At 44.4% G+C, this 25,088-nt stretch overlaps 1 protein-coding gene across 3 annotated transcripts in view; it reads right to left on the minus strand.

Annotated features, from left to right (window-relative positions):
* LRP4 (LDL receptor related protein 4) overlaps window positions 1-25,088 on the minus strand; it is an 83,772-nt gene that overhangs the window by 3,813 nt on the left and 54,871 nt on the right. The window contains exons 6-38 of one of the 3 annotated variants that reach the window (XM_039552456.1): window positions 23,265-23,393; window positions 22,791-22,910; window positions 22,535-22,660; window positions 20,114-20,239; window positions 19,531-19,665; window positions 19,241-19,366; window positions 17,967-18,197; window positions 17,557-17,713; window positions 16,982-17,199; window positions 15,885-16,061; window positions 15,196-15,321; window positions 14,282-14,490; window positions 13,587-13,668; window positions 12,850-12,955; window positions 11,825-12,026; window positions 11,257-11,446; window positions 10,876-11,007; window positions 10,063-10,203; window positions 9,274-9,360; window positions 8,899-9,070; window positions 8,654-8,816; window positions 8,183-8,408; window positions 6,483-6,786; window positions 5,974-6,192; window positions 5,529-5,663; window positions 5,169-5,277; window positions 4,701-4,845; window positions 4,086-4,199; window positions 3,660-3,783; window positions 2,608-2,675; window positions 1,898-1,985; window positions 1,234-1,375; window positions 596-664 (exon numbers count right to left, since the gene is read on the minus strand). In XM_039552456.1, coding sequence (XP_039408390.1) covers window positions 620-664; window positions 1,234-1,375; window positions 1,898-1,985; window positions 2,608-2,675; window positions 3,660-3,783; window positions 4,086-4,199; window positions 4,701-4,845; window positions 5,169-5,277; window positions 5,529-5,663; window positions 5,974-6,192; window positions 6,483-6,786; window positions 8,183-8,408; window positions 8,654-8,816; window positions 8,899-9,070; window positions 9,274-9,360; window positions 10,063-10,203; window positions 10,876-11,007; window positions 11,257-11,446; window positions 11,825-12,026; window positions 12,850-12,955; window positions 13,587-13,668; window positions 14,282-14,490; window positions 15,196-15,321; window positions 15,885-16,061; window positions 16,982-17,199; window positions 17,557-17,713; window positions 17,967-18,197; window positions 19,241-19,366; window positions 19,531-19,665; window positions 20,114-20,239; window positions 22,535-22,660; window positions 22,791-22,910; window positions 23,265-23,393 — 4,874 coding nt within the window. In that variant the 3' untranslated portion in view covers window positions 596-619. The remainder of the gene's footprint in view (window positions 1-595; window positions 665-1,233; window positions 1,376-1,897; window positions 1,986-2,607; window positions 2,676-3,659; window positions 3,784-4,085; window positions 4,200-4,700; window positions 4,846-5,168; window positions 5,278-5,528; window positions 5,664-5,973; window positions 6,193-6,482; window positions 6,787-8,182; window positions 8,409-8,653; window positions 8,817-8,898; window positions 9,071-9,273; window positions 9,361-10,062; window positions 10,204-10,875; window positions 11,008-11,256; window positions 11,447-11,824; window positions 12,027-12,849; window positions 12,956-13,586; window positions 13,669-14,281; window positions 14,491-15,195; window positions 15,322-15,884; window positions 16,062-16,981; window positions 17,200-17,556; window positions 17,714-17,966; window positions 18,198-19,240; window positions 19,367-19,530; window positions 19,666-20,113; window positions 20,240-22,534; window positions 22,661-22,790; window positions 22,911-23,264; window positions 23,394-25,088) is intronic. The other 2 variants (XM_039552455.1, XM_039552454.1) reach the window with 2 other exon arrangements.

The raw sequence follows: 25,088 nt of genomic DNA on the forward strand, positions 1-25,088 counted from the left end.
CAAAATGATCAGAGGCTAAAGGGACCACACTGAGATTAAAGTATTGAAATCTGTCTAACTTGGCTCACCAACAAATAAGGAGCATCTGATCTATCCCTGAGGAGAAAGTGGAAGGAGTGGGGAAATACACATCTGTGTATATCAAGGAACATTGGAATTAACAGAAAAGTGGAAAGGATTTAGATTCCCAGATAAATAATCCTATCTTATCCTTAATAGATAAGGCCAAAATGGCTTGAAAGTTTGGGAAATCTATTGGATAGTACCTTTGGAAAACAGTAAGGGAAAACTCTTCCCTGTGTAAATCTGTGATCCCTGCTAGAGGAACTAAGTGATCTAACAGATAATCATAAATAGTTCTAACAGAAATTACCTTTTCCAAATCTCACTGAGTATGAGTAGCCAAAGCCCAGACCAAAAAATCTGCCATAGAAAATTACTTATACCTTCCTGAAGACAGTAGAGCTAGTTTAAGGACATAAAAGCCGGGGGGGAGGGGGGAAACCAAGAAAGAGCAATTAGTACAGACAGTGCTTGAGCCACACAACAGAGCTTGAGTGAGGGAGGCAGGATCAAACACACAGAGCAGTGATACCTGACGTGAGGATGTGGACGGAAATCAGAAGAGGGAAGATGAGAAGCTATCTGAGTGATAAGAAAGCTTCTGAGGAGAAAAGAGAGGAAAAACTAAGTGCTGCAAGATATTATATTAAACTGTCTCCATCCTGTGGCACAAAGTATGGACCTCTGAAGGGCCTTTAAAATGCTCTATTTAATAAGGGCTCTATTTTTTTCCTCTCTCCCAACCCTTCCAGGCAGTGCACACCCAGGAGCTACATTCTTGTTAGCAAACCCCTTCTGACTGCCTGGTTCCCCATATAAGTGTCCAAAGCAACCTTGGTGCAACAGTCACTAACCAGGACCCGTATCCACGGAAGACAATTCCAATTGACTCATGTACTTTTGAGGGCCAGCACCCAATGTAAATGAAATACAAGACATTGTGGAAGTGGGTAAGAAGCAGTGATCTAAAGACAGGCCAAATTCACTACAGCTCACTGGGGAAGAAGTGCTGCTGGTTGACCTCCATAGCAGTCTGAACAATTCACTGAAGCTGTCCTCCTATGTCCTAGAAGTAAACGCTCACAAGTTGCAATCCTTCCACTTAGTGAAGCCTGTAATACTCAACAGCAGCTTAAGCTGGGCTCCCATGTCCTTAGTAGCAGCTCTTACCTCTTTCTTGTAGCACAGCTGGTTGTACATGGTTGGTTTGGGAATCGATTCAATCTTCACCTCCTGGGTAGATGTCCGATATGACGGATTACTGTAAGTTAGGTTCCCCAAGCCAGGGTCCGTAAACTTGGACTTATTATGCCTAGAGGGAGAGAGCTGTCAGAAAAGACACAGGAACCTACTGCCAGGATCCAAAGTTCCTGAGTGCTCAGCAAGTGGAAGGCTCCAGCAATCTCCACTGTCCCTCAAAGAGAGAATGCTGGCTTCATCTGGCTCTTCAGCTACTAGTCCATTTACTAGCTACCAGTACAGCAAGGCACTGCCATGTAAGCACAAAAGCTATGCTGGCAGTAACTGGTGAAGTTATCTGTCAGAAAGCGCATGAGCTCACAGATCTACTGAGATACATATTATCTCACATCCCTGTCCGTAACTCATAAGCTCTCTGCAGAAAATTTAGCCAATAAGGTTTCAGAACTGCATGACCAACACTTCAGAGGCACAGGACTGAAACCTTGCAAATAAAACCATCAAGCGCTCCTTCCAATGGAGAAAAAAAGGACTGTAAATGACAATAAAGAAAGATTTTGTGCTTTCAGAAACTTTCTTCTCCTACAACCCTAGAGTTTACAACTGGCCAGGAGAAGAAAAAAAGATCACTTACCTATATATAATTAAAGCAGCAATAAGCAGCAAAATAAACAAGATGCTGAGAAGACCTCCAATAATGTAGCTGACGTGCAGTCCTTCTCCTGAAAGTGAACACCAAGGGTAATTTATGCACTCATCTTATATTTCACTGGATAATATTGACCTTGGTGTAATGCCTAGTGCTGGGGCTTTACCCATACAGAAGTATGTAAACTAAAATGTCAGCACACCAAGGTTTAGCAGAGGGTTTTGTTTGGCTTCATATGAAACCAAACGTGTAGTAAACTTTCCTCCCACCCAGGCCCCAGCAAACCAAGGAGCGTCAAGATCTTTGTAATGGGCTTGTAATGGATGAGTTAGACCCCGTTGCTGACAGGTTACTCCTGCAGTGGGAAGCAATTACCCCAGTCAACCATCTTCAACTAAACACAAAGGGGACAATGAAAAAGAGGGAATTATTATTGTATTAATGGGAAGAGCCCAATGAATGAGGTATGGGATAAAAGAAAACAGAACTATTCTTCAGACCAGAGAGTCATCTAGGTTAATGAATGTCTACAACTGATGTTCATCCTTAGAGGCACTTTGTTCTGCTCAGAGGGCATTTGAGTATTTCAGGTCTGAGTTTCAGAAATTTGAGTTTCAGACGCTATGGACTGGAATGCCCTGGGCACATCTGGAGGAATAACCCTGGTGGCAAAGAGTTAAAGAAAAGGAACTCACCCATAGTGGCCAACACTGCCTCGTTGGCACGAGTACACAAGCCTTGCCTAGCATCTTTGTCAGAACAGCTGAATGGCAGAAGGAGAGTTATTTACTGAAAGTAGAATCAACAGTATCAAAGGTATCAAAAACCAGGATGGAGTGGGCTAGCACTGATATCCCCTCCCTTTCCAGTTAAAAAACACAGGTCTTCCTTACTCTTCTTCAGTATTCTGTATCCAGAGAAGAGACAACCACATACATATATATATAGGGGGTGTGCATGTATATATCAATTATCAGTCTGCAGTATCTTTGTATCTGAGTCATTCTAGATTCACCTCTCATGTACACAGGTATACACATATATCTATCAGGAAAAAAATTTCGGCATCAGCGCTGAAACAAAAATCAAAATATCTCAGAGTCAGCATGAAGACCTTTCTGTCCAATAACTCATACTCAACAAAGTGCAAATTTTGCCCGGTAAATAACTCAGCCATATACTATAGAACCACTCTTTTGCTGAGCTGTATAAATAGCAAGTTGTAGGGATTAGCAGAAAAGAGTCTCTTAACTACCTGCATTGCAACTTAAAATGTTAGAGCTGCAAAGATTCTGTTCTGTCCCAAGCAAGCTATCCTCTTCCCAGGGCGGAACCACTTCCTCAGTTGTGTGGGTCTAGTTTGAGATGTTTCAGTGCATTGAAGCAACAGACTCCTCTGTCCTCCTCTCAGAAATGAGTTCTCAAAATTAGGAGATTCAAAAATCAATCAAATGAACGACACATGTGCTAAAGGAGGATTTTAACACTTCAGCACAGTCAGCCTACACACACATTTCAACAAAACAGACAGAAAAAATCTGAAGCTCTTTCTTGCCATCTCAACAATATTCTGCATCTTTGTAATAATAGTTTCATCCATTAAGAATGTGAAATCTGAAGTTGGAATATCCTCCCTTGGCTAGGGATAGGTATATTTGGATGATGGCAACCAGAGCGGGCTTGCACGTGGCACCTTGCAAAAGCTGTGACTTTCACACCCCAATTCCAAGAGAACAAGAACACTTACTTTCCTTCCACTTTTTCCAGAGATGTGAGAGGTTTCATTGTTGAGGTACCTAGTCTGCCAGGTGGTGTTTGACTTCTCTCACTTACACTGGTTGGTTCTGGACCAGGGGGCACCACACCAGGAACTAGAACAACAGAGAAAAATAAGCAGGACTCCAACTCTATGGGACAGATGGTCAAGTCTTATAGGCCATTTCCAAAACTCTCTATAGCTTATATGAGCAGCCTTCCCATCTCAAACCCAGTCTGTCAGCAGAAAGGACAGAAGAAGGTCCTATTGTTCACAACTGTTACCCTTACTTCCAATAAACGACTCTGCATAAAATGTATACACTGGAGAGCTCAGCTGCTCTGGTTGCCAGTGCATAAGCAGTAGCAGTGGCTCAGTTATGGAAGCTACTGCCCAAGTGACACTCAGTAAACTCACTCGTAGAACAGGGCCGCCCATCTGGTTCATCCGGACACGCGCAGACGAAGTCAGAAGCCCTGGCAAAGCAGAGGTGAGTGCAGCCTCCATTGTTCACTCCACAAGCATTACTACCTGGAAGGAACAAACAAAAAGGAGCTCAGAGCAATAACCTTCTTTCCTGCTCAGCCAGAAATAATTCTTAGAAATCCAGCAAGTTATTATGTTTTTGGCATATGCCCTTCATCTGATTGCTAAGAAAGTGATGACAATAGCCAGACACTGGATTGGATTAGGGCAGTCTTGAAAGGAAGGCACTGGAAATCTTTAGACAGAAGCCCAGACAACACAGCTGCACAGATAAAAATAAAAAGCTCACATTCTTCTGTTTTAACACAATGTTGGGTGAACAACAAGAAAGTGACATTTGCTAATCAAAGCTCTAACAGAACACCATTAAGATGTACCTGACTGAAAAGTCACAAGCAGACAAGGAATGTGCTAAGGGAAGATGTGTGAATAATTTGAGTATAAAAAAGGATGTCATCCTTATTTGACATCCACAGTAGTGCAGTGGTTTTAGAGTTCCTTTGGTCTACAATTAGCATTTGCCTGAACCAAGGCCCTTCTATTTACCTGTCTGTCTCTGAGGAGAAACCACAATGATATCCATCAATCCCTCAACATTGGCTAGGACTGTCTCTTTGTTCCGCCCAGAGTATTTGTCCACTCTCTGGATAGACTTCGTTTGCCAGTCAGTCCAGTATATCCATCTGTCCTGCTGCTCAGGGAGACAGCAAAGAAAAATCACAGCCATTATTAGCTTGTTTAGTCATGTAGGATACCCATACAAAACATATCCCAGTGGCAGAAGGCCCAAAACAAAGGCCTTTTCAAACCCTTACCCTCTTATTGTAAAGATGATGACTGTCTACACCCCACAGTTTAGACAAACTTCCTTTGTTAGCTCCAGAGAAGATTTAAGTACTATCCTCTCAGCCATCTTGGTTTCCCCAGACTGTAACACCTCCCTGTTCTCAAACTCCACTGGACAAACTCATCAACACACAAGGGAGAATGGTGGCAGCAGGAAAATCTTCTCACCTGTGTCAGAGCAAAGGGATGTGACACCTGGCTGACCAACACTTGCCGTAGCTTCCCATTGAGGTCACAACTCTCTATGCGATCAAGGTGCGCATCCACCCAGTATATCCTGAAGGCACAGGGAAAGAGGTGAGCTTTCGTCTATACAACCCCTCTTTACTTTCTAGTCATTTACTGGCGAAGATCATGGAATCATAAGATGGATTGTGAAAAAAAAGCTGAAGAAGAAACCCCCCAAACACCCCAAAACCAAAACCAAACCCAAACCCACAGTGTTACTCCAATAAATGAAGCTAAGAGGGCTAAAAAATTCATTACATCCCTTAACTCTTTGCAAGTATAGGAAAATCTTTCACTGACCTCCTGGTGTCATAATCCAAAGTCAATCCATTGGGCCATCCTAGGTCAGTGTTAATCAGGATTTTACGTTCAGAGCCGTCCAAGTTTGCCCGTTCAATTTTAGCAATGTGACCCCAATCTGTCCAGAAGAGATACCTGGAGAGATAAAAGGCAAGCGTAAGAAGAAAAGACCATTTCATTTGGCCTAAAGAAAGTTTTAGTTATGAGTGAAACTGCCAGATTCTTCAGGTTAAAAAAGACAATATGGCCTGTAGCCTGCTTCTCACTGCTATCTGCCCAGCCTTCAAATTCCCTGTCTGCCTGACTACTGCAACTCACTCAGAGTCAACCCCTTGCTAGTACCTGCGGATGCACATGGCACATCTCTTCTTCCTCCCACAACCTCCTCTTCCAACATGCCTCTGTGCAGCCCTTCCCCCTGCCCCACCAATAATCTCATACCTACCCCTTCTTAGGAAAGACAGCAATGGCTCGGGGCTCATCCAGGCTGTTATTGATCAGCACTTTCCTGGAGCTTCCATCCAGTCTAGCCACTTCGATGGTATTGCGTCCTGTGTCTGTCCAGTAGAGGTTCCTGGCAACCCAGTCCACTGCCAGGCCATCCGTAGTCTTCAAACCCTGACCAATAACAGTTTCCATGTTGCTGCCATTCAGATCAGCCCGCCTGGATAGAAATCAATGACAAATGGCAGTGAGAAACAGGCAGCTCCTGGAAAACCTGGATCTCCATCAATCACAGGGGCACTGCATACTACTACATTGCTAATACTTTTTTCCCCAGTCTCCAGCAGGTTAAACACACCTGCAGCATGAGTTCAGTGATACACATGATGCTGTGTACCAAAGAGAAGGTCTAAGCAGTGGTGTAGTGCTCAGTCTCCCCAGTTTACTGGAACACTAAGCACAAGTCACTGGGTGACCTGAGCACCAGCCAAGCAGTTGACTGGCACCCACCTGATAACATCAAGAAATACATCTGTGTAGTAAATCTTGCCATCCACACTATCATAGTCCAGAGAAATGACGTTGTTCAGCTCAGGGACAGGTATGTGCACATCTGTGTGGTCACTGGTGTCCAGAGAGATACGACGGATGGAAGCACGGCTAGAGAAAAGTAGGTAGGTCTCTGGAGAAGAGTCACATGTCTGCTCATCTCTCTTCAGCTGGATGCCAGTGGGGCAGGCACAGGAGAAACCAGTGGGGTGAGGTAAGCAAAGGTGGGAGCAGCCACCGTTACGAACTCCACATTTATTGAAGCCTTTAGAAACAAGGAAGCATAGTTTTAGGATCCCACAGACCAAAGTTTTATTTTAAAGGCTACGTACATGCATAACTTGCTAGCAGCTGAGTTCATCCTTACTGTCCCAGCCTAGCTGGGAATCTACAGCCTTTTGTAGAGAGACACTCTCCCTTCTCTCCAAGATTCATGGTAGGTATGGGCATGACTGGCAAGGAGAACAGGCGGGTTCAGAAGAAGAGGGATCATTAGAAGAAAAATCTTAACCTGCATTCCTTGCTAATCACAATTTTCCCAAGGAAAAAGGAACAGCCAAATGCTCACAGATTTATGCAACTGCAGCTGAACTTTATTACTGCTGCAAATGGTAATGCTGACAGAAAATCCAACCCTGTGGGGAAATAGTGAGACAATGCACCAGAGGCCAGGCTGACAAAGAAGCTTCTGTTTCAACTTAGCTGCGCACAGTGGCAAGTAAACAAAGGCATCAGAGAAGCCTACTGGAAGTGCCTGACGTATTAGGGTCATATAAGTTTTTTTTAATTGTAAAGAACCCAGCATACATTTACTAGGAGGGAATAAGCCCAGAAGACAGGTGCAGGGAGCAGGAAGAAGACAACGTGGATATGATGGCTAGGCTTTTGGTCAGCTTTAAGTTACATTGCCAAGTTATGCAGTCAAGAGTGATGTTCTGCTGTTAGCAACCACAGGAAAAGCAGCACAGTTTTCTGTAGAAATATGTATTGGGGAAATTCTACCAAAATAAAGCCACAGCACAGAGCAGCAACTTCCACTGAAAAGCAAGGAGGCAAGATGGGGTGTTATAGGATCCCCGAAGAGTAACAAGGAATTGACTCTGGCACAGAACAATTGGACAGTGTGATATATTAAGAGCAACTAAAGCAGCAGAGGTTTTGCAGAGCAAAGAGGCAGGCAAGAAGATGAAGGCTGCAATGATTGGGAAATAATTCTAGAACTTCAAATAAGATTTCAGCAACTGGTTTAAGAAGAATTAGAGTCTTCTGGAGTCAAAAAAGGGAAATTGTCCAATGGCAGAACACTCTGATGAAGCCTAATAAGGTATGACTTGTTCATATTTCTCCTAAGAAAGTGGCTCTTCTGTGTGCGAGAATGAGGTTGTCAGTGCAATCCAGTGAAGGAAATGCTTCAAAGGGGTCAAAAAGCATGCAGTAATCAACACTAGTCCTACAGAGCTACGTAAACAGGGAGGAGTGCAAAAATAATTAAAGAGGGAAGAAGTGATGCTTTAAAAGAAGGGATCAGAAGACAAGAAAAGCTGATTTTTGAGAAGTCACTCTATCACTCCTGCTTTACACCAAAGGAGTCTTTCCAATGACAGCTCTGAAGGACTCCCCTCGCCACCACCGACACCCGCCGAGACTGGGGAGCAACTTACCCAGGGGCCGCGCCCTATCAACAGCTTGAATGTCCATGAGGCCAGGCAGGTTTGCCCTCACCAAGATGACATTGGCACCAGTGTCCTTGTCAGCCCTGTGAATGCTGCGAGTTTGCCAGTCAGTCCAGTAGATGTAAGAGTCCAGCAAAGTGAGGCCATAGGGATGTTGCACTGGAGATAGCAGGGTGCGGCGGTTCGCGCCATTGAGATCTGCAGCCTCGATCCGCTAAAGAAAGAAGTAGAACATCACCCCGTACTCAAAACACTTCTCCTCTTGCTAGCACTTACTGTAGCAAGTGGGAAACAGTCTCAGTGAGTGATGTTATTCAGGTTCACCCTCCCTCCATAGCCCACACTCTCAGGAAAGCTTACATTCCCTTTGCTCTTTTGAAAACTTGCTCAAGAGCTTCAAAGAAGCCTCCAGGTTACCAAAGACCCAATGACAAACAACACTGAAGAACAGAATCAGACCTCAGTGTGTGCATCAGCCCAGAGCAGCTGGGACCCAGCCTTATCCACTGCCAGTCCATTAGGCCAGCCCAAGTTGTTGCTGATCAACACCACTCGTCCAGAGCCATCCATCCCAGAGCGTTCCAGCTTGGCATTCTCACCCCAGTCCGTCCAGTACATATACCTGGGGAAAAGTCAGCAAGTATTATGGAAAAGGATATCAGAAGTCCTGTGTAACTCCTAGACAATCCCTTGACAACACTAACCCCATTTCATGGTATAAAGCTATTGCCCGAGGACTGTCCAGGTTCTGCCAGACCAAGACTTTCCTCATGGAGCCATCGAGGTTGCCCACTTCAATCCGATTTGTTCCTGTATCTGTCCAATATATCTTCCTGCCAATAGCATCCACAGCCAGCCCATCTGTAGTCAACAGACCTGAGAAAATAGAAAAACATTTTGGTCACTCCTTATTCTCCCAATTTAGTCAGGAACTTCTAGTATTTCTCTTGTCCATCTCGTAGGGAACTACTTTAGGCTTTGCTTGCCTTTCCACCGAAAAAGTATTTTACCAGGGTACCAGAATCTCTCTTATCATACTGCATAGAAGCAAGAGGCGCTCAGATCAAAATCTGCCTTACCTGTAGTGATGATGTCCTCAAACTGTGAGCCATCAAGGGCAGCCCGACTGATTTTCCTCAGTGTGCTGTCTGACCAGTAAACCTTTCCTGGGTTGAAGAAGAAAGAGAAACTTGAAAAAGGCCAGAACAAAACCAAACCAAACCCCAACAACCAAACATCAAAATCCTTAAAAAACAGATCCAGGTCTCTGACTACCTGCTACACCTTTCAAAATGGATCTGATTGTACAGGAATAGTAACAGCACAAGATTATTAAGATAGAGTGATAAAACAGTGCAAACTTTCTTGTTCCAATTCTCCCCAAAATATGTAGGACTTTTACACAAAGTCTGACCTTCACACAGGGACAAAGAACACCTAATACCATCAGCTAGTAGTAGAGCTCCACATCTGATTTTTCAAAATGAGACCGTCGACCTTACAGTGCAACAGTGTTTACACCCAACACAGCATCAGATGTTCACTATATATGAACAACCAGAGTCTCAGCTCTACTGTCATAAAAGGCCTCAGCAGGAGGAACATTCTTAAATCTAAAATGCACAGGAAACCCACTCAATATTGCAGGCAGTTTTTTCCATATAGTTTGTGTCCTCTGCTTTCCTATAAGGATATTCCTTTCCTCACTGGAAACTAATTATTTGCAGCACATACAAGGAAAAAAAACCAAAACCCACCCAAATCCACAGCCTACAGTAAGATCTGTGCCTGGGTCTTTACTCAGACATTTAGATATGAAGTTACTTGTTGCATTTCAAACATAGTAGGATACACTAAGAAGTTCAGACCTTCACGAGAATCCACTCCAATTGCAATGGTGTTCTTCATGGTGACATTGACTGAGACAACAACATCTGCAAAGTAGGGGATATCCAGAGAGACCATCCGGATGTCAGTCCTTCTGGCAAAGATCAGAAAGCTGGTCATTCCTGCAGAGTTGAAAACGGACAGATATTAGTGAAGAGCAAGTTCAGTCAACTGTAGCCATCATTTACCCAATATTCTAGAGGTTACATCTACTTCAGTGGAAAAGGGAAAGTGTGTCAGGCAGATCTTGGCTTATGGACAGTCTGTGTACAAAAGCTTTATTGAGCATCACTTAATGTTTCTTTACATCCAAGTTGAAAAGCAGTACACTCATAGAAGAGTTACTTCTGCTAATATGTGTGGGAAATGGAAATCAGGAGTCACTTTTTTCCTGCTAAGGAGGAAAAGTGGATGTACCACGGCCTGAAGCCAAGTGCCTTCAACCGTCCTCAAAAGAGGGTTCACAGGAGGAGTGTATACAGACCTATTAAAGAATATAGCACCTTGTAGTTTAAGATTTCACCTCAGTATTACAGCAAAGTATGGGAAAAAAATGTGACATTTGGTTTACTTGTCCAACATAATTTTAAGAAAAATGTCTCCTTCATCAATCCATTTATCAGTAAGTTTCTCCATAGTAATTCCCACTCAGTTTGAAGGTACAGGCACCAAATGGGTTTTTCAAGGGGTAAAGCAGGTAAGCACATAGAAGTGAAATTTGTTCTCTAACAAGGCAGAGGCAAAATGTAGCTGTGATACAAAACTGCAATGAGGATCCTACAGAGAAGACTCACCAGGGGAGCAGGTCTTGCCATCAGATTGCAGGTTGATCCCTGTAGGGCAGGTACAGCTGTAACCTTTTGGAGGAGGTGCCAAAAGGCACAGGTGACTGCAGCCTCCATTGCTAACTTCACATGCTGTATGTACTATGGAAAAGAGGATGAGAAATCAATGAGCCAGTAGCACCAGCACAAAAAAGGGATGCAACAGCTATAGAAATGAATTCTAGAATGCCCTCAAATACCAAGTTGAGAGTTAATTCTCATGTTCTCATATCCTACACAGACACTTAAGACAATGAGGGCTGACAGGTCAGCTCCTTGCAGAAAAGATGTGCCACACGGCAGAGCCGGAGCAAGCTCTCAGCTCAGTGGGGCTGGGGGTGAGCTCTGTACCTGGTGGCCTGTGCCGGTGGAAAACATGAATATCCATAAGATTCTCCAGATTGTCCTGCAGCGTTTCCCGAGACTGCCCAGTCCTCCTATCTGCGCTCTGGATACTTTTGGCCTGCCAGTCTGTCCAGTAGATTCTCTCGCCATAAAGAGTAAGTCCAAAGGGGTGAGGCAGATTGTTCCCAATCAGCACCTGCTCAGATTACCCCCAGCCCCCCAAGAAATAATATTATATTATATTATATTATACTATATTATATTACTTTAAAAACTAATATATTTATATAGAGTATATATAAGTGACTATGAAGTCACTAAGGGAAAGAGGCTTCCTTTGCTCCCTCTAAACTTCATAATATACAATCACAGCAAGAGGAGAGTGATGAGGCAACCTTAGCCCTCAAACTTCCCTCACACACAGTTTGAAATTAAAAGGGAGCTTTTTTCTCCCAGTGAAAGCAGCTGTGTACTTTGACTTGTAAATTTCCCTTTCCATTGGAAAAAGAGGCAGGAGCCATGAGCACTTTGTGTTCAGGCTCCCAGGCCTGCTCCTCAAAGACGGCTTCCTTACCTTCCTGTGGCTTCCATCCAGACTGGCATACTCGATGGTCTTCATGCCTGCATCTGCCCAGTACAAGCGCTGTGACTCATAGTCAATGGCCAAGCCATTGGGCCATGTCAGGTTGGAGGAAATGATCACCAAGCGGTTTGAGGCATCCATCCCAGCACGTTCAATTTTTGGGTTAGCTCCCCAGTCAGTCCAGTACATGAACCTGAGAAGAAGCCCAGACAGGAGTGAATGCCCACATTTCTTCACTGCCACTACAGCCAGGCAGTGCTACAGAGAAGCAAGGGAGCCTGGTGCCTTCAGGCCCTAGCAGGAAGAAGCATTAGACTATTACTGTACTCATGTCCAGCCTTCAGTTTTTGTAACGTTCCTAAGATCATACTCAAATTTATATACCTTCTACTGCCCATGGGCTGGCCTAATCACAATGTGTAGGAAAAAGTTCAAGGTAATAGGTCAAGGTCTAAAAATGAACTGATTATTTACCAGTCTACACCACTAGCCCTTTACACTCTTGCTGCATTTGTGTTCTGGTAATCCACTCAAGGAAAGAATAGTAGCACACTTTCATTCTAGACATTCAGTGCTTCTAAAGCAATGGCTGGCAAGCCTTTTCCTATCCACCCTATCCCCACCTCTACATGGTCTGAGGACATCCTTCTGACTGAAACCCCAGTTGATAAGCAGGGAGCTTGAATACAAATTCAGTGTACATGTGAAATAGAGAAATAGAAAACATCTAGATGGCTCCATTCTCAGTATTTTTTGTACCATACCTTTAGTTATTACATCCCCAGGATAAACAACTGAAAACACCAGCCAGCTCCTGCAAGCTTCACAGCACAACAGGCAATTATCTCTGCTTATCTTGTTCCATTATCATCTAAAATCATGTCTCTAGTTTCTGCTGTTAGCAGCTTGTAGAACAATGGCACCAGCAAGGAAGAAAATTGTACAAAACCAAAGAACCAGAATATCTTTAGACATGCAAGAATTGTTATGTCATCCCAGAAGAAAGAATCTCTTACCCTCCAACAGGGTCCACCACAATATCTCTAGGTCTGTCTAGGTTCTCCCAGATTAGAACAGTTCTCATGGTCCCGTCTGTGTTGGAGACCTCTATCCGATCTGTTCCTACAAAAGTTGAGAGAGAAAATGACAGAGATCAAATTGGAATTGCAAGAGCTCAGGCAAAAAAAACCTCCATACAACAATTCCCTATATTCTTCCCCTATATCCATCACTGTTCTTAGCTGGAAAATGGGTAAGAAGTGGGGCTTGAAGTGTCACTTTCCATCCTCTCAAGTCACCTCTGTGGCTGCCACTGATGTGGAGTCCTGTATGAATATAAACCACCTCTTACCTAAGCCCCCAAGCCATGAGACAACACCTAGGAAAGAATAATCTTCCTTACATCTCTCTCAACTATGACTCTCCAGCAGGGAACATGCTCCAAGTATTACCTGCTGCACCCCAAGATACACTGCTGGAAGATACATAAACACACACAATCACAAGCTCTGCAGCAAGACAACAGTGATGAATCTTTTTACAGAATTAATACTGGGGATACTGCAAAGAGAATTATGCTAAGGGTTGTGCCTCAATTCACACTCATTTAGAAGCAGATGACATGAAGCTCCATTTTTTGCTACACAGAAATAGACAAATTTGGAATGAGACAGACAGAACTACCCAGTGGATTTTCAGTTTTCATGACTAATAAGGAAGACAGAAATCTATGTAAAGCAGAGGATCCCAGTACCTGCATCAGTCCAGTATAGTTTGTTGGTGACCCAGTCAATTGCCAGTCCAGCTGGACTTTCCAGGCTAGTGTCCACCACAACCTAAATGAAAACAAAATGAAAAAATCCTTAGTGAAATTAGACCTTAGGGAGAAAGTACTTGCCCAATGCACTAGCCATGCACAAACAATGTTAACTCTCAAAAGGCAAAAGCCTGAGCAGAGCAATGCCACACAAGAGAGAACATCAAGGACTTAGAAGTCCAAATAAGGCTTTTATTTGGAGAAGCATCTATTTTTTGTGCCTGTTCAAAATGCAAATCCAAACTTTGAACTCTGTTTGCCTCATTTATAGCACCATCAACCTAGGAGTGTGTGCAAAAAGCATTCCCAAAGAGCATGACTCTTGTTCCAAATGTAGAACATAACAGAGGATTTAATACTTCTTCCTTTCAGATTTTAGGCCTACAGCAAAGGAATTGACCACAGCCCACAAATCACCATGCTTTATGTCTCCATTCAAGGTTTTCCATACACCCAACTTGTTTATGAAGTGTCCAGTGATCTCATTAGTTTGCCAGAACCAGGCAAACTAATAGACAAAAGATCCACCATGAACTGCAGCACCTTAAAAGGCCAGGGTATCCCAGTGGCTTCAATCTGACGCTCAAGGAGTCTCCTGGCCAGATGACCTCCACACATAGTGAACACTGTACCTCCTGGTTTGATCCGTCCCATTTTGCTCGGCTGATGGAGTCAGTGCTAACATCTGTCCAGTAGACATAGTCATCCTTTGAGTCCCAGTCTAGAGCCACAGCACTGCGAACATCAGCAAGGGGGATGACATCATCTGACAAGTCATCTGTGTCAAAGCTGATCCGACGGATGTCCATCCTTCGGGCAAAAAGCAGGAACTTGTCAAGACCTGATCAAAGGTCGAAAGGTCTTCTTTTAATTTCTCTAAGTTCAACAATACAGTGACAGACAGACAATTCCCTGCTATATCCACAACCTACATCATCTCTCACTGCCAAGTCTTTTGTCTTTTTTTTTTTTTACTGGAAGCAAAACATCACTGGGAGAGGATGGACAAGGGTGGTCAGAGTGGCTGTGAGCTCGCTCCTGGGGTGTAACCTATGCTGAGGGAACAAGGCCAACCATATTCTTCAAAGGATGGCACAGACATCCCTCCAAATCAAATAGCTATTTAAAAATAGCTCTTGAGAATTTGGGAGATAGTTGGTCTAATTCTTTCACTTGGTTGCAAACTAGGAGAAATGTGGCAATGATGAGGACTGAATTTTTTGTTCATCGCTGACACAGTCATAATGGGAATTTTAGGGAGACAATCAGCTGTGAAGGGTAGCATGGCATCAATAGCAGCCCTGAAGTAAGGACCAAGGGTGGAATTTGTCTGTATCCCCACTCATGAAGCCTAGTGAGGGCAGTGAGAATACACAACAAGGGAATGCATCAAAAAGGTGAAGCATCCTCTGGAAGGACCCTTAATACTTCTAACTCAGTCTATCCAGCTGCATCTCCTCGGAAGCAAAGGCTGCTGATGCTTAATCCCACTGCCAACCCTCCACCACCCACTGAACATCTGAGCATGTGGTCCCACCTCACTTACTCTGGGCGCAGGCATGGCTGCTGGTCTTGCGGAAGCCTGTGGGGCAGGCGCAGGTGTAATCCTTGCTGCTTGGCAAGCAGAGGTGAGTGCAACCTCCGTTGTTGTCCCCACAGCGGTTTCTCCCTGCTCAAGTAGCCAAAGAGAAAAGCAACCACACATAAAGCAAAGAGTAAAGAAACAAAGAGGAAAAAACACTAGCTGAAGTGTCAAGATCACATGGATATAACTTTCCTACCCAGCAGTTAATTGAAAATAAGGAAATGTATAAACTAAAACACTAACTCCATTTTTATGGCTGAATTTTAAAATGAACATTTAACTCAATTCACTTCTAGAGCAGATAATGGCAATTGAAGAGGAATAAGGGAGGTGCCTGTCATTATGATGCTCACTTATAATTTTTCCCCCATCCCAAAACAGCTCTTGCATAAACAAGGCCCACGTATTTCCTACTCAGCGGCCTCCACCCCCGATGTCAGCAGGGGGAGCTGCGGTAACACCCAACTCCGAGGTACCGGGCCGGGAGACCTCAACACGAGGGCGGTGGAGCAAGTTCAGCCACAGCCCCGGGCACAGGCAGTGATGTGTCCATGTGCTGGGTTCAGGCTGTCATCTGCCGGCTTTATAGGGAGTGGGTGGCTCCAGGTCTTGTACTGGCTCAAATGAGTCTCTACCCGCTCTGCAGTTACCTGCTGGCTGACGCTGAGGATGCAGCGTGTGGATGTCCATAGGGAAGTGGAGTTTGTTGCGGATGATCTCCTGGTTCTTGCCTGTGAATTTGTTGGCACTATTGATGCTCTTGGTGTGCCAGTCTGTCCAGTACAGACTGTCCTCAAACACAGTGATAGCAAACGGGTGTGGGAGCCCTGCAGTAGACATCCAATACAGGTATATAATCAGGTCTAACACGACTTGGGCTAGCAGGGAGACAAGGGAATGATCTTTCCACTGCCCTTTAGGCTTCACCATGGTCAACCTGCTCAAATACGTTTTACACTAATTTAACAGATAATTATTCTCCGCTGTCCTATAATCAAAGATAGAATGTTAGGGGGCTGGAATGGACCTTAAAGATCATCTAGTCCCAAGACCCCCACCTTAGGTAGGGACACTTCCCACTAGACCAAGTTGCTCAGGGCCTTATCCAACCTGGCTTTGAACACTGCCAGGGTTGGGGCACTCACAACCTCCCTGGGCAACCTGTTCCACAATCTCACCACCCTCACAGTAGAAAATTTCTTCCTAATATCGAACCTGAATTTCCTCTCTTTTAATTTATATCCAGTACTCCTTGTCCTAGCACTACAGTTTCTGATGAAGAATCCCTCTCCTGCTTCCATGTAGGCCTCCTTCAGATACTGGAAGGTTGCAATCAGGTCTCCACACAACCTTCTCTGCTCCAGGCTGAACAGCCCCAACTTTCCCTCCAGCCTGTCTTTGCAGGAGAGTGCACCAGTCCTGTTATCAACTTCATGGCCCTCCTCTAGATTTCCCCCAACAGTTCCATGTCCTTCTTATGTTGGGAGCCCCAGAGATGGATGCAGCACTCCAGGTGGAGTCTCACAAGAGCAGAATCACCTCCCTCAACCTGCTGGCCATGCTGCTTTTGATGCAGCCACTGATGACTGGATAGCAAACTCCATCCCTCAGTGGTGACAGAATTCATTCCACAGTCAAAGGAGACAAGCACAGATGCAAGAGCCAGCGTCTCAAACTCAGATCAGCACTGTGCTACTCTGTGGTCTTTATTGCAGAAAGCACTCCCTGGAGAAAGCCTGTTACTCACCTTGGCTAATAACAGCCTTCCTATTGCGTCCATCAAGGTCAGCCCTCTCAATGACATGATGTTTGGCATCCACCCAGTACATTCGATGTCCTGCATAGTCAATGGTCAGTCCATTGGGCCAGAAGAGGTGTGTATCCGCAATGATGCGCCGATTAGAGCCATCCATGTTGGAATACTCAATACGGGGAGTGTTGCCCCAGTCAGTCCAGTAGATAGTACTGGAGGAGGCAGGGAGAAACAGCTAGAAAACTTATGGCCCACATACTGCACCCAACATCACTCCTTATCAGGGCAAAACAATATCTGTCCTGTGACCTCGAGCATGAGACTGGGTCACAGCCATGGAGGAAGTGAAAAGTAACACCCAGCCTGCTGAAAGCTGAAGGGTCCAGAGAAGGATTAAGGCTTTGAAGGGTCCCAGCATTGCCAGGTTCCCTAAACTGTCAGTGCCAACTGAAGTCTCAAGCCCAGAGGTAACCTTTGCGACCTAGAATGGGGTTTTCAATGTTCAACAAAGAAGCATGTACATGGAGAGATCACTGGGTTCCCCCCTGGTTTCCCACGTTTTCACTCACCCCTCCATAGGATGCAGGGCAATTGCTCGGGGCTTCTCCAGGTTCTGCCACAAAAGCACTTTCCTGTGAATGCCATCCAAGTTTGCTACTTCAATTCGAGAAGTCCCAGAGTCTGTCCAGTATAATTTGTCATGGATCCAATCAATAGCAAGTCCACCTATCTCCAAGAGAGAATTAAGTGCAGAATGAAATCATGGATCTGCACAGAAGAATAGTTCCCTTTCCCTGTTCACCTTAGAAGAGGCCCAGTTTCTTTCCTGCCAGCCAAGATTAACTCCAGGGGGACACTCACACCCATTCCATCCAACCCATACCCTTGCTCAGGGAGATGCACTTCGTTCTGAATGCTGGGTCCTCCGCTTTTCTCCCCTCACCAACCCGAGGCTGTTGCCTTTTTTGTGATGACGCACCTGGGCTCTCCAGCCCTGTGGAAACCACCTCTTCCACATTGCTACCATTCAGATTGGCCCTCATGATGCGATCAAGCGTGACATCAGACCAGAACACCAGCTCCTTGCTGTGGTGGAAGTCAAGGGCAATGGCATTTTCCAGGTTGTTCAGGAGCAGCGTATACTCGGAGCGATGAGGCAACACTTGTCGGATATCAATTCGATTGGCGAAGAGCAGCACCGGCTCTGGCCCTAAGAATATATAGGAAGACAGCATTAGAGTATTTGACAGCATTTGACTGGACCAACTGGACCATCCCTCTGCACCAAGTCCCAGAACACAGTTTTGCAGGACTGGCAGCAGAAATCAACCCCCAAGTGCAAAACACTTCAGAGAGCTGTTTTTACATCCGCTACGCACAGTCCTAACTCGAAGATGAGCAGTTTTAAGCCTTCTGGCAAACATTAACTCAGCAAGAAGAGATCATTCCAGGTCCCACCTAAGCCTACCTCACCTCAGCCTCTGAAACCATATCACTAGACAGCCACTTGGCAGCTGGACTATAGTTTGTTTTTTCCTATGTCCATTTCCTAGCCATGCTCACAAACATGCTCTACTACACCTTCTACAACAGACAGGGCACAGTTGAAATATGCCTCAGCCAGATATAAACTCAGCAGGTACTTCCACTTTAAAAAAAACCAAAACACCCAAAATATCGACATCCTTCATGGATTTCACTAGGGGAATTCCTAAGGAAATCTAGTCTTTAACTGGAATTTCTAATTTCTCAGCTCCTACATTAGAGGAGGAATACAGTTAAAGAAGTGCATAGACGTCCTTTAAAAAACCCAGCAGATGTCCATAAGCAGCCATTCACAGCATTCAGGATTGGTGACCAGCATGAAGGATCAAACCACAAGGAGGTGTGATACATCCTCACTCATTGGAAAGACTAACACACTTCCTGAACAGAGACAGAAAGCTCATTTTGTCCCAGGTTCTGAGTCACAACGAATGACAAAGGACTAGGAAGAGAAGGCAAGCACTATCTCCTTGGCAGGGAAGGGAAACAGTGTAGTACACCTCTCTCCATGGTCAAAATCACACAAAATTTTCACAAGCATTTATCAACAAAGTGGGCATATCGAATACAAATCCAGGTACTTCCTTTCCTTCACATGTTCGTTTGGTGAACAGCACAAAGCTGCCAGTGAAGAACTAGAGACATAATTATGAGAACTGGAGCAGCAGATGCACATCAGTTTTGTTGTTAGGTTGAGCTCCCCTTTACCGAGAGCTTTGCAGCTACGTTTGTCAGGTCGCAGCTCGTAGCCTTGCTCACACCAGCACTGGAAGCCTCCTTCACTGTTGGTACAGCCTTGGCTGCAGTAGCCTTCCTCAGCACACTCATTCACATCTGCATGTTACAGAGAAAGTTACCGTTAGATAGATCATCAACAAACCCGACAATCTCACTGATAGATTGCATCTGTTTTCATACTCTGATTTTCACCCTGTCATAGCCACCAACTTCAAACATACCAAAGCAGCAGGGAGGAGGCTACTGCTCCAAAAACCTACCTTGGCATGATCGGCCATCTTCCAGGAGCCTGTAACCTGTGTGGCAAGTGCACTGCACCATCCCTCGTACTGTCTGGCACTTCTGAGCACAGCCACCATTGTTGACATTGCAATTCTCCTCCCCTGTTCGTGGACCTGTGGAAGAAACATGTGAAGATAACTGAGCTGAAACCACATGGCAGCTGCTCTTGCCTACAGCTGTTAGGCAGCAGTTGCCCTTCAAAGCAGGCTGAATGAGAGGGGCAGGACACAAGCTGTGCTGGAAGCTTCCTCTTTGCAGTCAGAGCTCTCCTCTGCAGGCCACAACTGAACAGGACAGCAGAGCTCAGATTAACTTGGTTTTAGGATTCAGTATCTCTGCAGGCAAGTGGTGATACCTGAGATCATAATCTTTTCCCCATTATTCCTTGTGTGAAGTCTTTAATTGGCAAAACCAACAAGGTTTTTTTCCTCAATCTTTAACTCTCTCCATTACCACAGCTCAGGCTTTCTTTCCTACACGTATCCTTCAGTAACACCAGACAGATTCCCACACATTACTGAGCCTCCATTTATGTTTAAGACTGAACTTGGGAGGACTTACGGCAGTTTTGATGTGGGCTCTCATCACTGCCATCTCCACAATCATTTGCTCCATTGCACAGCTTCCTCTGGCCAATACAACGCCCGTTCTCACACAGGAACTGGTCTGGGGCACACTGAGGGGTGCCTGCAATAGAAGAAGGGAAAAGTAGCACACCACAGCTTACTGATGGAACAACAGTGATGGTGAAGAAAAGAATACAGAACATTTTCTAAGATTTGTTACAAACTTTTCATATGAGCACAAATCCATTACTTCCTCTTTTCTTGAGTTCAGCTCATCTAGCACTCCTTACTGCTCCACATATTTTTATGCTGATTTGGAGGTCTGCAAACTCTCCTCCAATCTGAGTCCACTGTTGCTTTACTGTGAAGCTTGTCTAACTAGTTTCTCTTAGAATGACTGGACGGTCCTGGCTTAGCTCCCTTTGGTACCAGAATCCACAGCTCTACTCAGCATGTGCAAAGGAGGAGTCAGTTCCTCAGTTTAATAATCTGATCTGTCACAGCAGCATGGCTATGGATCTTAAGCCTGCATAGGAAGGAACATCTTGTCTAGCCCTAGCTGCACTTTGATGGACTTGGAATGAGATTTACATGCATTCCTGAAATCTGAGCTCAGGCAACAGGATTTCACGACCTACACGCTTCAACTTCTGCTGTTGGCAAGGAGACTGTACAGAATTCTTGTAAGCAAAGCAATACTATTTGTAGGGACTTTGCCAATCTGATTGTTTCTTCAGCAATAACTGCACTGTCCTGTTGCCTCTTACTTCTTTTACCTCTTAAGGTGACTTGATTAGCAGTCCCTAAATCATCACCCTCTGATAATCTTACAAAGATAACAGGACAATACAGTTACCAGCAGAGAAACAATCAGATTGGCAGACTGCCTGTAAGCAGTGTGGAAAAGGGTAGTTGTGAGATTAACAAGTACAGTTAAGAACTACAGACACAGAGTGGGAACATAAAACCAAACCACATGCAGATTCACTTTTCAGAGCACAGGAATACTTTATATGAACGATTCTGAAACTTGGGACTTCATTTGTCATATCAAACATAAAGATCCTTACACCAGCTGATTGCCTAGTATTTTAGGAATCTTCTATATGGCCAATAAAAATATGATTCTGCACTAAAACCAAGAGGATTTTAACTCTTGCTACAGACATTGGGACACTACACTGTGTCACTTAGATGAGCCAGTACACATCCTGCTTGGAAAACCCAGTTTAATTTTCACCGTAGACCTTTCACTCTCACCATAAATCTAATGTAGAGCTGTACAACTAACCTCACAGTTAACAATACCTTGTGTTTGGTTTGATGTGGACATAGTGAATTTCAGTGGCTCTGGAAGTTTGACTTGGTTTCTAGGTGGCAATTGTTCTTTCAGTACCTCTAAATACCTTTGTTATCAGGATGAGGAAACAGGGTTACTAGCTTGTCTTTAAGTACAATTGCTTTTTCCAGGATCACCACACTGATGCTCAAAACAGCTGACCAATGGAGAGCAGCTGCTCTCAAATGACTACAAAGTGTGCCTCTCCAGGTCATCTGAGCTCAGCTGTCCTTGTAGAACACCCACTCTCCACTCCTCAACAGCCCCCAAAATAAGAGGTACAGTTTCATAAATCCATTTTGTCACCCCTAAAACCACTGCTCAGAATACACTGATCCAGAAGGATTGGTACACATAGCTGGGCTCCACTCACTAGGATGAATTCATGAACCAGTACACTCTGTTCCTCAACAAAGCCTATAGACATCCTGAAGGCTTTAAGGAAAAGAAAAGATTCTAGACATTCCTTGAATCCTACCTTAACACTAGGGTGTGTTGAAATCCTCCTCCTCTCCATAACCACTATCACACAAAAGAATACCAGTATGTGAAATGAATACTAGAAAGAGCAATTCCTGAGCAAATATCTAAGGGAGAAGCTGACAACCTTAATCCTCTAAAACAAAGGCTTTATTCTTCTCTTCCACTAAATGTCCTTTTTGATTCCACTGCCTGCTAGAATTGTCAGCAATTTCACAATGCAACATGAAAGCCATCCAGAACTACCTAGAAGGCAGTTAGTATATAAGTTAGTATAGCCCATATGATAAAGGTAGTAACTTGGCACATTATTGATGTTTCCAAGTCTGAATGGAATTGTCCCAGAGCTCTGTGGTAATTCACAGTGTAGGGACAAGACAGGAGGATACTTGACCAGAAAACACCTTCACCTAAGTTAGTTTAAGCACACAGACCTGCACAAGTCGGCAAGCATATAAGATGACCTACAGATCCCATTCTCTGGGAAGGACCGAAACTCTAGGCTGAACTCACTGAAGCAATCCAAAACAGACTTCACTACCTATTACCTTCAGAATGGAAACATTAGCTATTAAGCAGCAAGGCAGCAGGTCAAACCTGTGTTCTCACAGTTCTCCTCATCACTGTTGTCAGAGCAGTCATCTTCCCCATCACAACGCCAGGACAGACGGACACAGCGTCCCGACTTACAGCGGAACTGGTCAGCTGTGCACATAGACATAGCTGAGGGTCCAAAAAAGGAATATTAGGTGAGCAAGAAGGATCAGAAGAGAGCCAATTCCAAAGCTAACTGTCCCAAACACTCTTTTGCATCCACAGAAATGGAATGTTTCCACCAGTTCCCAGCACTCACTGCAGTTCCTCTCATCTGACTGGTCATCACAGTCAAAGTCTCCATCACACCTCCAGCCAGCATTAATGCACAAGCCACTGTTGCACATGAACTCTCCAGAGCGACAAGGCTGGTGAGATGCTGCAGAGATGACAAAACACAAAAAGAGCAAACTCAGACCAACATAACACCCCCAAAGCTCCTCAGTACCACTCTTACCCTCCATTATTAAGGAACTTGGTCCTGAATAGATTTCTCCTGGAAACTGTTGTAATTCTTGTAAGCAGAAGTGCACTGACTACACAGTCAGTGTGTGTTCTCACCACTATTCTCACTTTCCAGAGTTAAACAAAACCCCTAATAATGAAGGAGCCAGCTTATGTGTGAACAATTAGATTGCCATCTACACTGTAAGCCCTTCTCAAGCCAATGCAAAATCCATTTAGGTTTGTAACTCTGATGCTTGGACAAGGACATCACCCTGTACTAACTTACAGCAGTCAGATTCATCAGACCAGTCCCCGCAGTCATCATCACCATCACAGTGGTAGATGTCCAAGATGCAGCGTCCATATGCACACTGGAACTCCTCCAAGCTGCAGGTGGCAGCTGGAACATCTGATGCTAACAAAGGAATCAAAGAAAGAATGTGTGAGGTGACAAGGTTCAGTCCAGTTTAGAAGCAACCTTCTCAGTCCCATAATGAATTGGCAAGTATTCAATGGAAAGGAGTTGGAAATTACTAGCCATTGCTGCATAGCTCTGCATGATTTGTATTACTGAGAGGAATGCTGATTTTGCTTCACTGAAAAGCAGGTTAAACCTATATATAAAGACCCTCAAGCAGAGAATCCAGTAAATACAATTTTAAAAGAAGTTGCATAGGATATTAGGCTATGAAGACTGAACTTTCCAAGAGTTAAACTCTAGAGAAGCAAAAAGCTATGAAGAATTGATGGGAAAGCCTCAAAAAGGATCCAAGAGTGTCGCATTCCATCTTATGCTTGAAATACTATGTCTTAGTGCCCAGAAAGTGTTTAAATTGTTTAATAAATCTGAAAAAAGCTAGACAGAAAAACAGAGAGAAAAATAAAGAAACCCTTAGGGACAGCTCCATATTAAGGACTGAGGCATGTCAGAATGCAAGGTTAAACTAAGGAGTGATTCCTTTAAAATTTTAACAAAAATAAGCACTTGAAGACCAAAGGAAGCAAGCAAGCAGCAGGGTGTCCAGGCCAGCACCTGACCTTTGAGGATTTCCCCCTCCCTTTCCTCTCAAGCTCTTGCCAAAACAACCATGCCTATTTAGCAAGGAGCACTGCCTGAGAGATGACCCTGGGCAAAGCCAAACAAACTAATGGGCATGGATTTGCCTACTGCTCTCTGTTCAACAGTACACTAAGAGGGAAGGCATGAAAAACATTTTGAGTCCCACAACAGAATCTGACACCTCTTCTCATACTGTCTGAAGAAGGCACTGTATGTTTCAGGTATACAAGTCTCCCAACTGAGGAGTTCTGAATATTAATCTATTAAACAAAACAGAAAAGGAAGACTGAAAAGAAAGAGTAGTCCGGGAAGTGAACTACACCTGCCTCTCCAACCTGAAGTAGTGGGTGCAGCTTGAAGGCATGAACTAAGAGCTTAATTCAGTGAGTGTCCAGTGGCTGGATATGAAAATGTGTCTTAATGTGTCCCTCACTAAAGGAGTCTGAATGTTTTTGGTTTCCTTGAGAAAATGAAGTCAGTGACTTAAATTATCATGTTGTGTGATTCAATTATAACACTCACATCCCCAAAAGAAACAAAAAGAAAAGAAAAAAAAACACCACAAAAAAGAAGAGTGTAGACCTGCCTTGTCCCAGATGAATGACAAACATGATTGTAGATAAGGAAAAGATGACAACCACATGGATGAAGATAAGAGAATAGGAGGTAGCCAAACTGACCTTCTTAGCAAGTTACTTAGAATGTCTTACAGAGACAACTGCCAGCCAGGACTGAAATAGCATTCCAGCTCAGGAAGCAGGGACACCACTTCTAGGTGCCCCTCCACTCCCACAGGAGGCAATGCTGGAACATCTCTCTTCCCTTCCTGAGGGTCTGTTCACAGTCTTCGGTGAAGTGACAGGCAAGGGAATGAGAAAGGCAGAGAGCGAAAGGAGAAGGAGAGAGGCTGGCTTCCTCTTAGAGTTCTTCCCTGTCTTAGAAATGTTTGCAGCCCCTGGCTTTCTGCCAGCTCTCATTATCTGGAGAGATAAAAGACAACTCCCCCATGCATCCACTCCCCCTGCCCTTCAGGAGCTGGCGGCCCTCATC

The sequence above is a fragment of the Corvus cornix genome, chromosome 5 (assembly GCF_000738735.6).
Source record: "Corvus cornix cornix isolate S_Up_H32 chromosome 5, ASM73873v5, whole genome shotgun sequence".
Taxonomy (NCBI): Eukaryota; Metazoa; Chordata; class Aves; order Passeriformes; family Corvidae; genus Corvus; species Corvus cornix.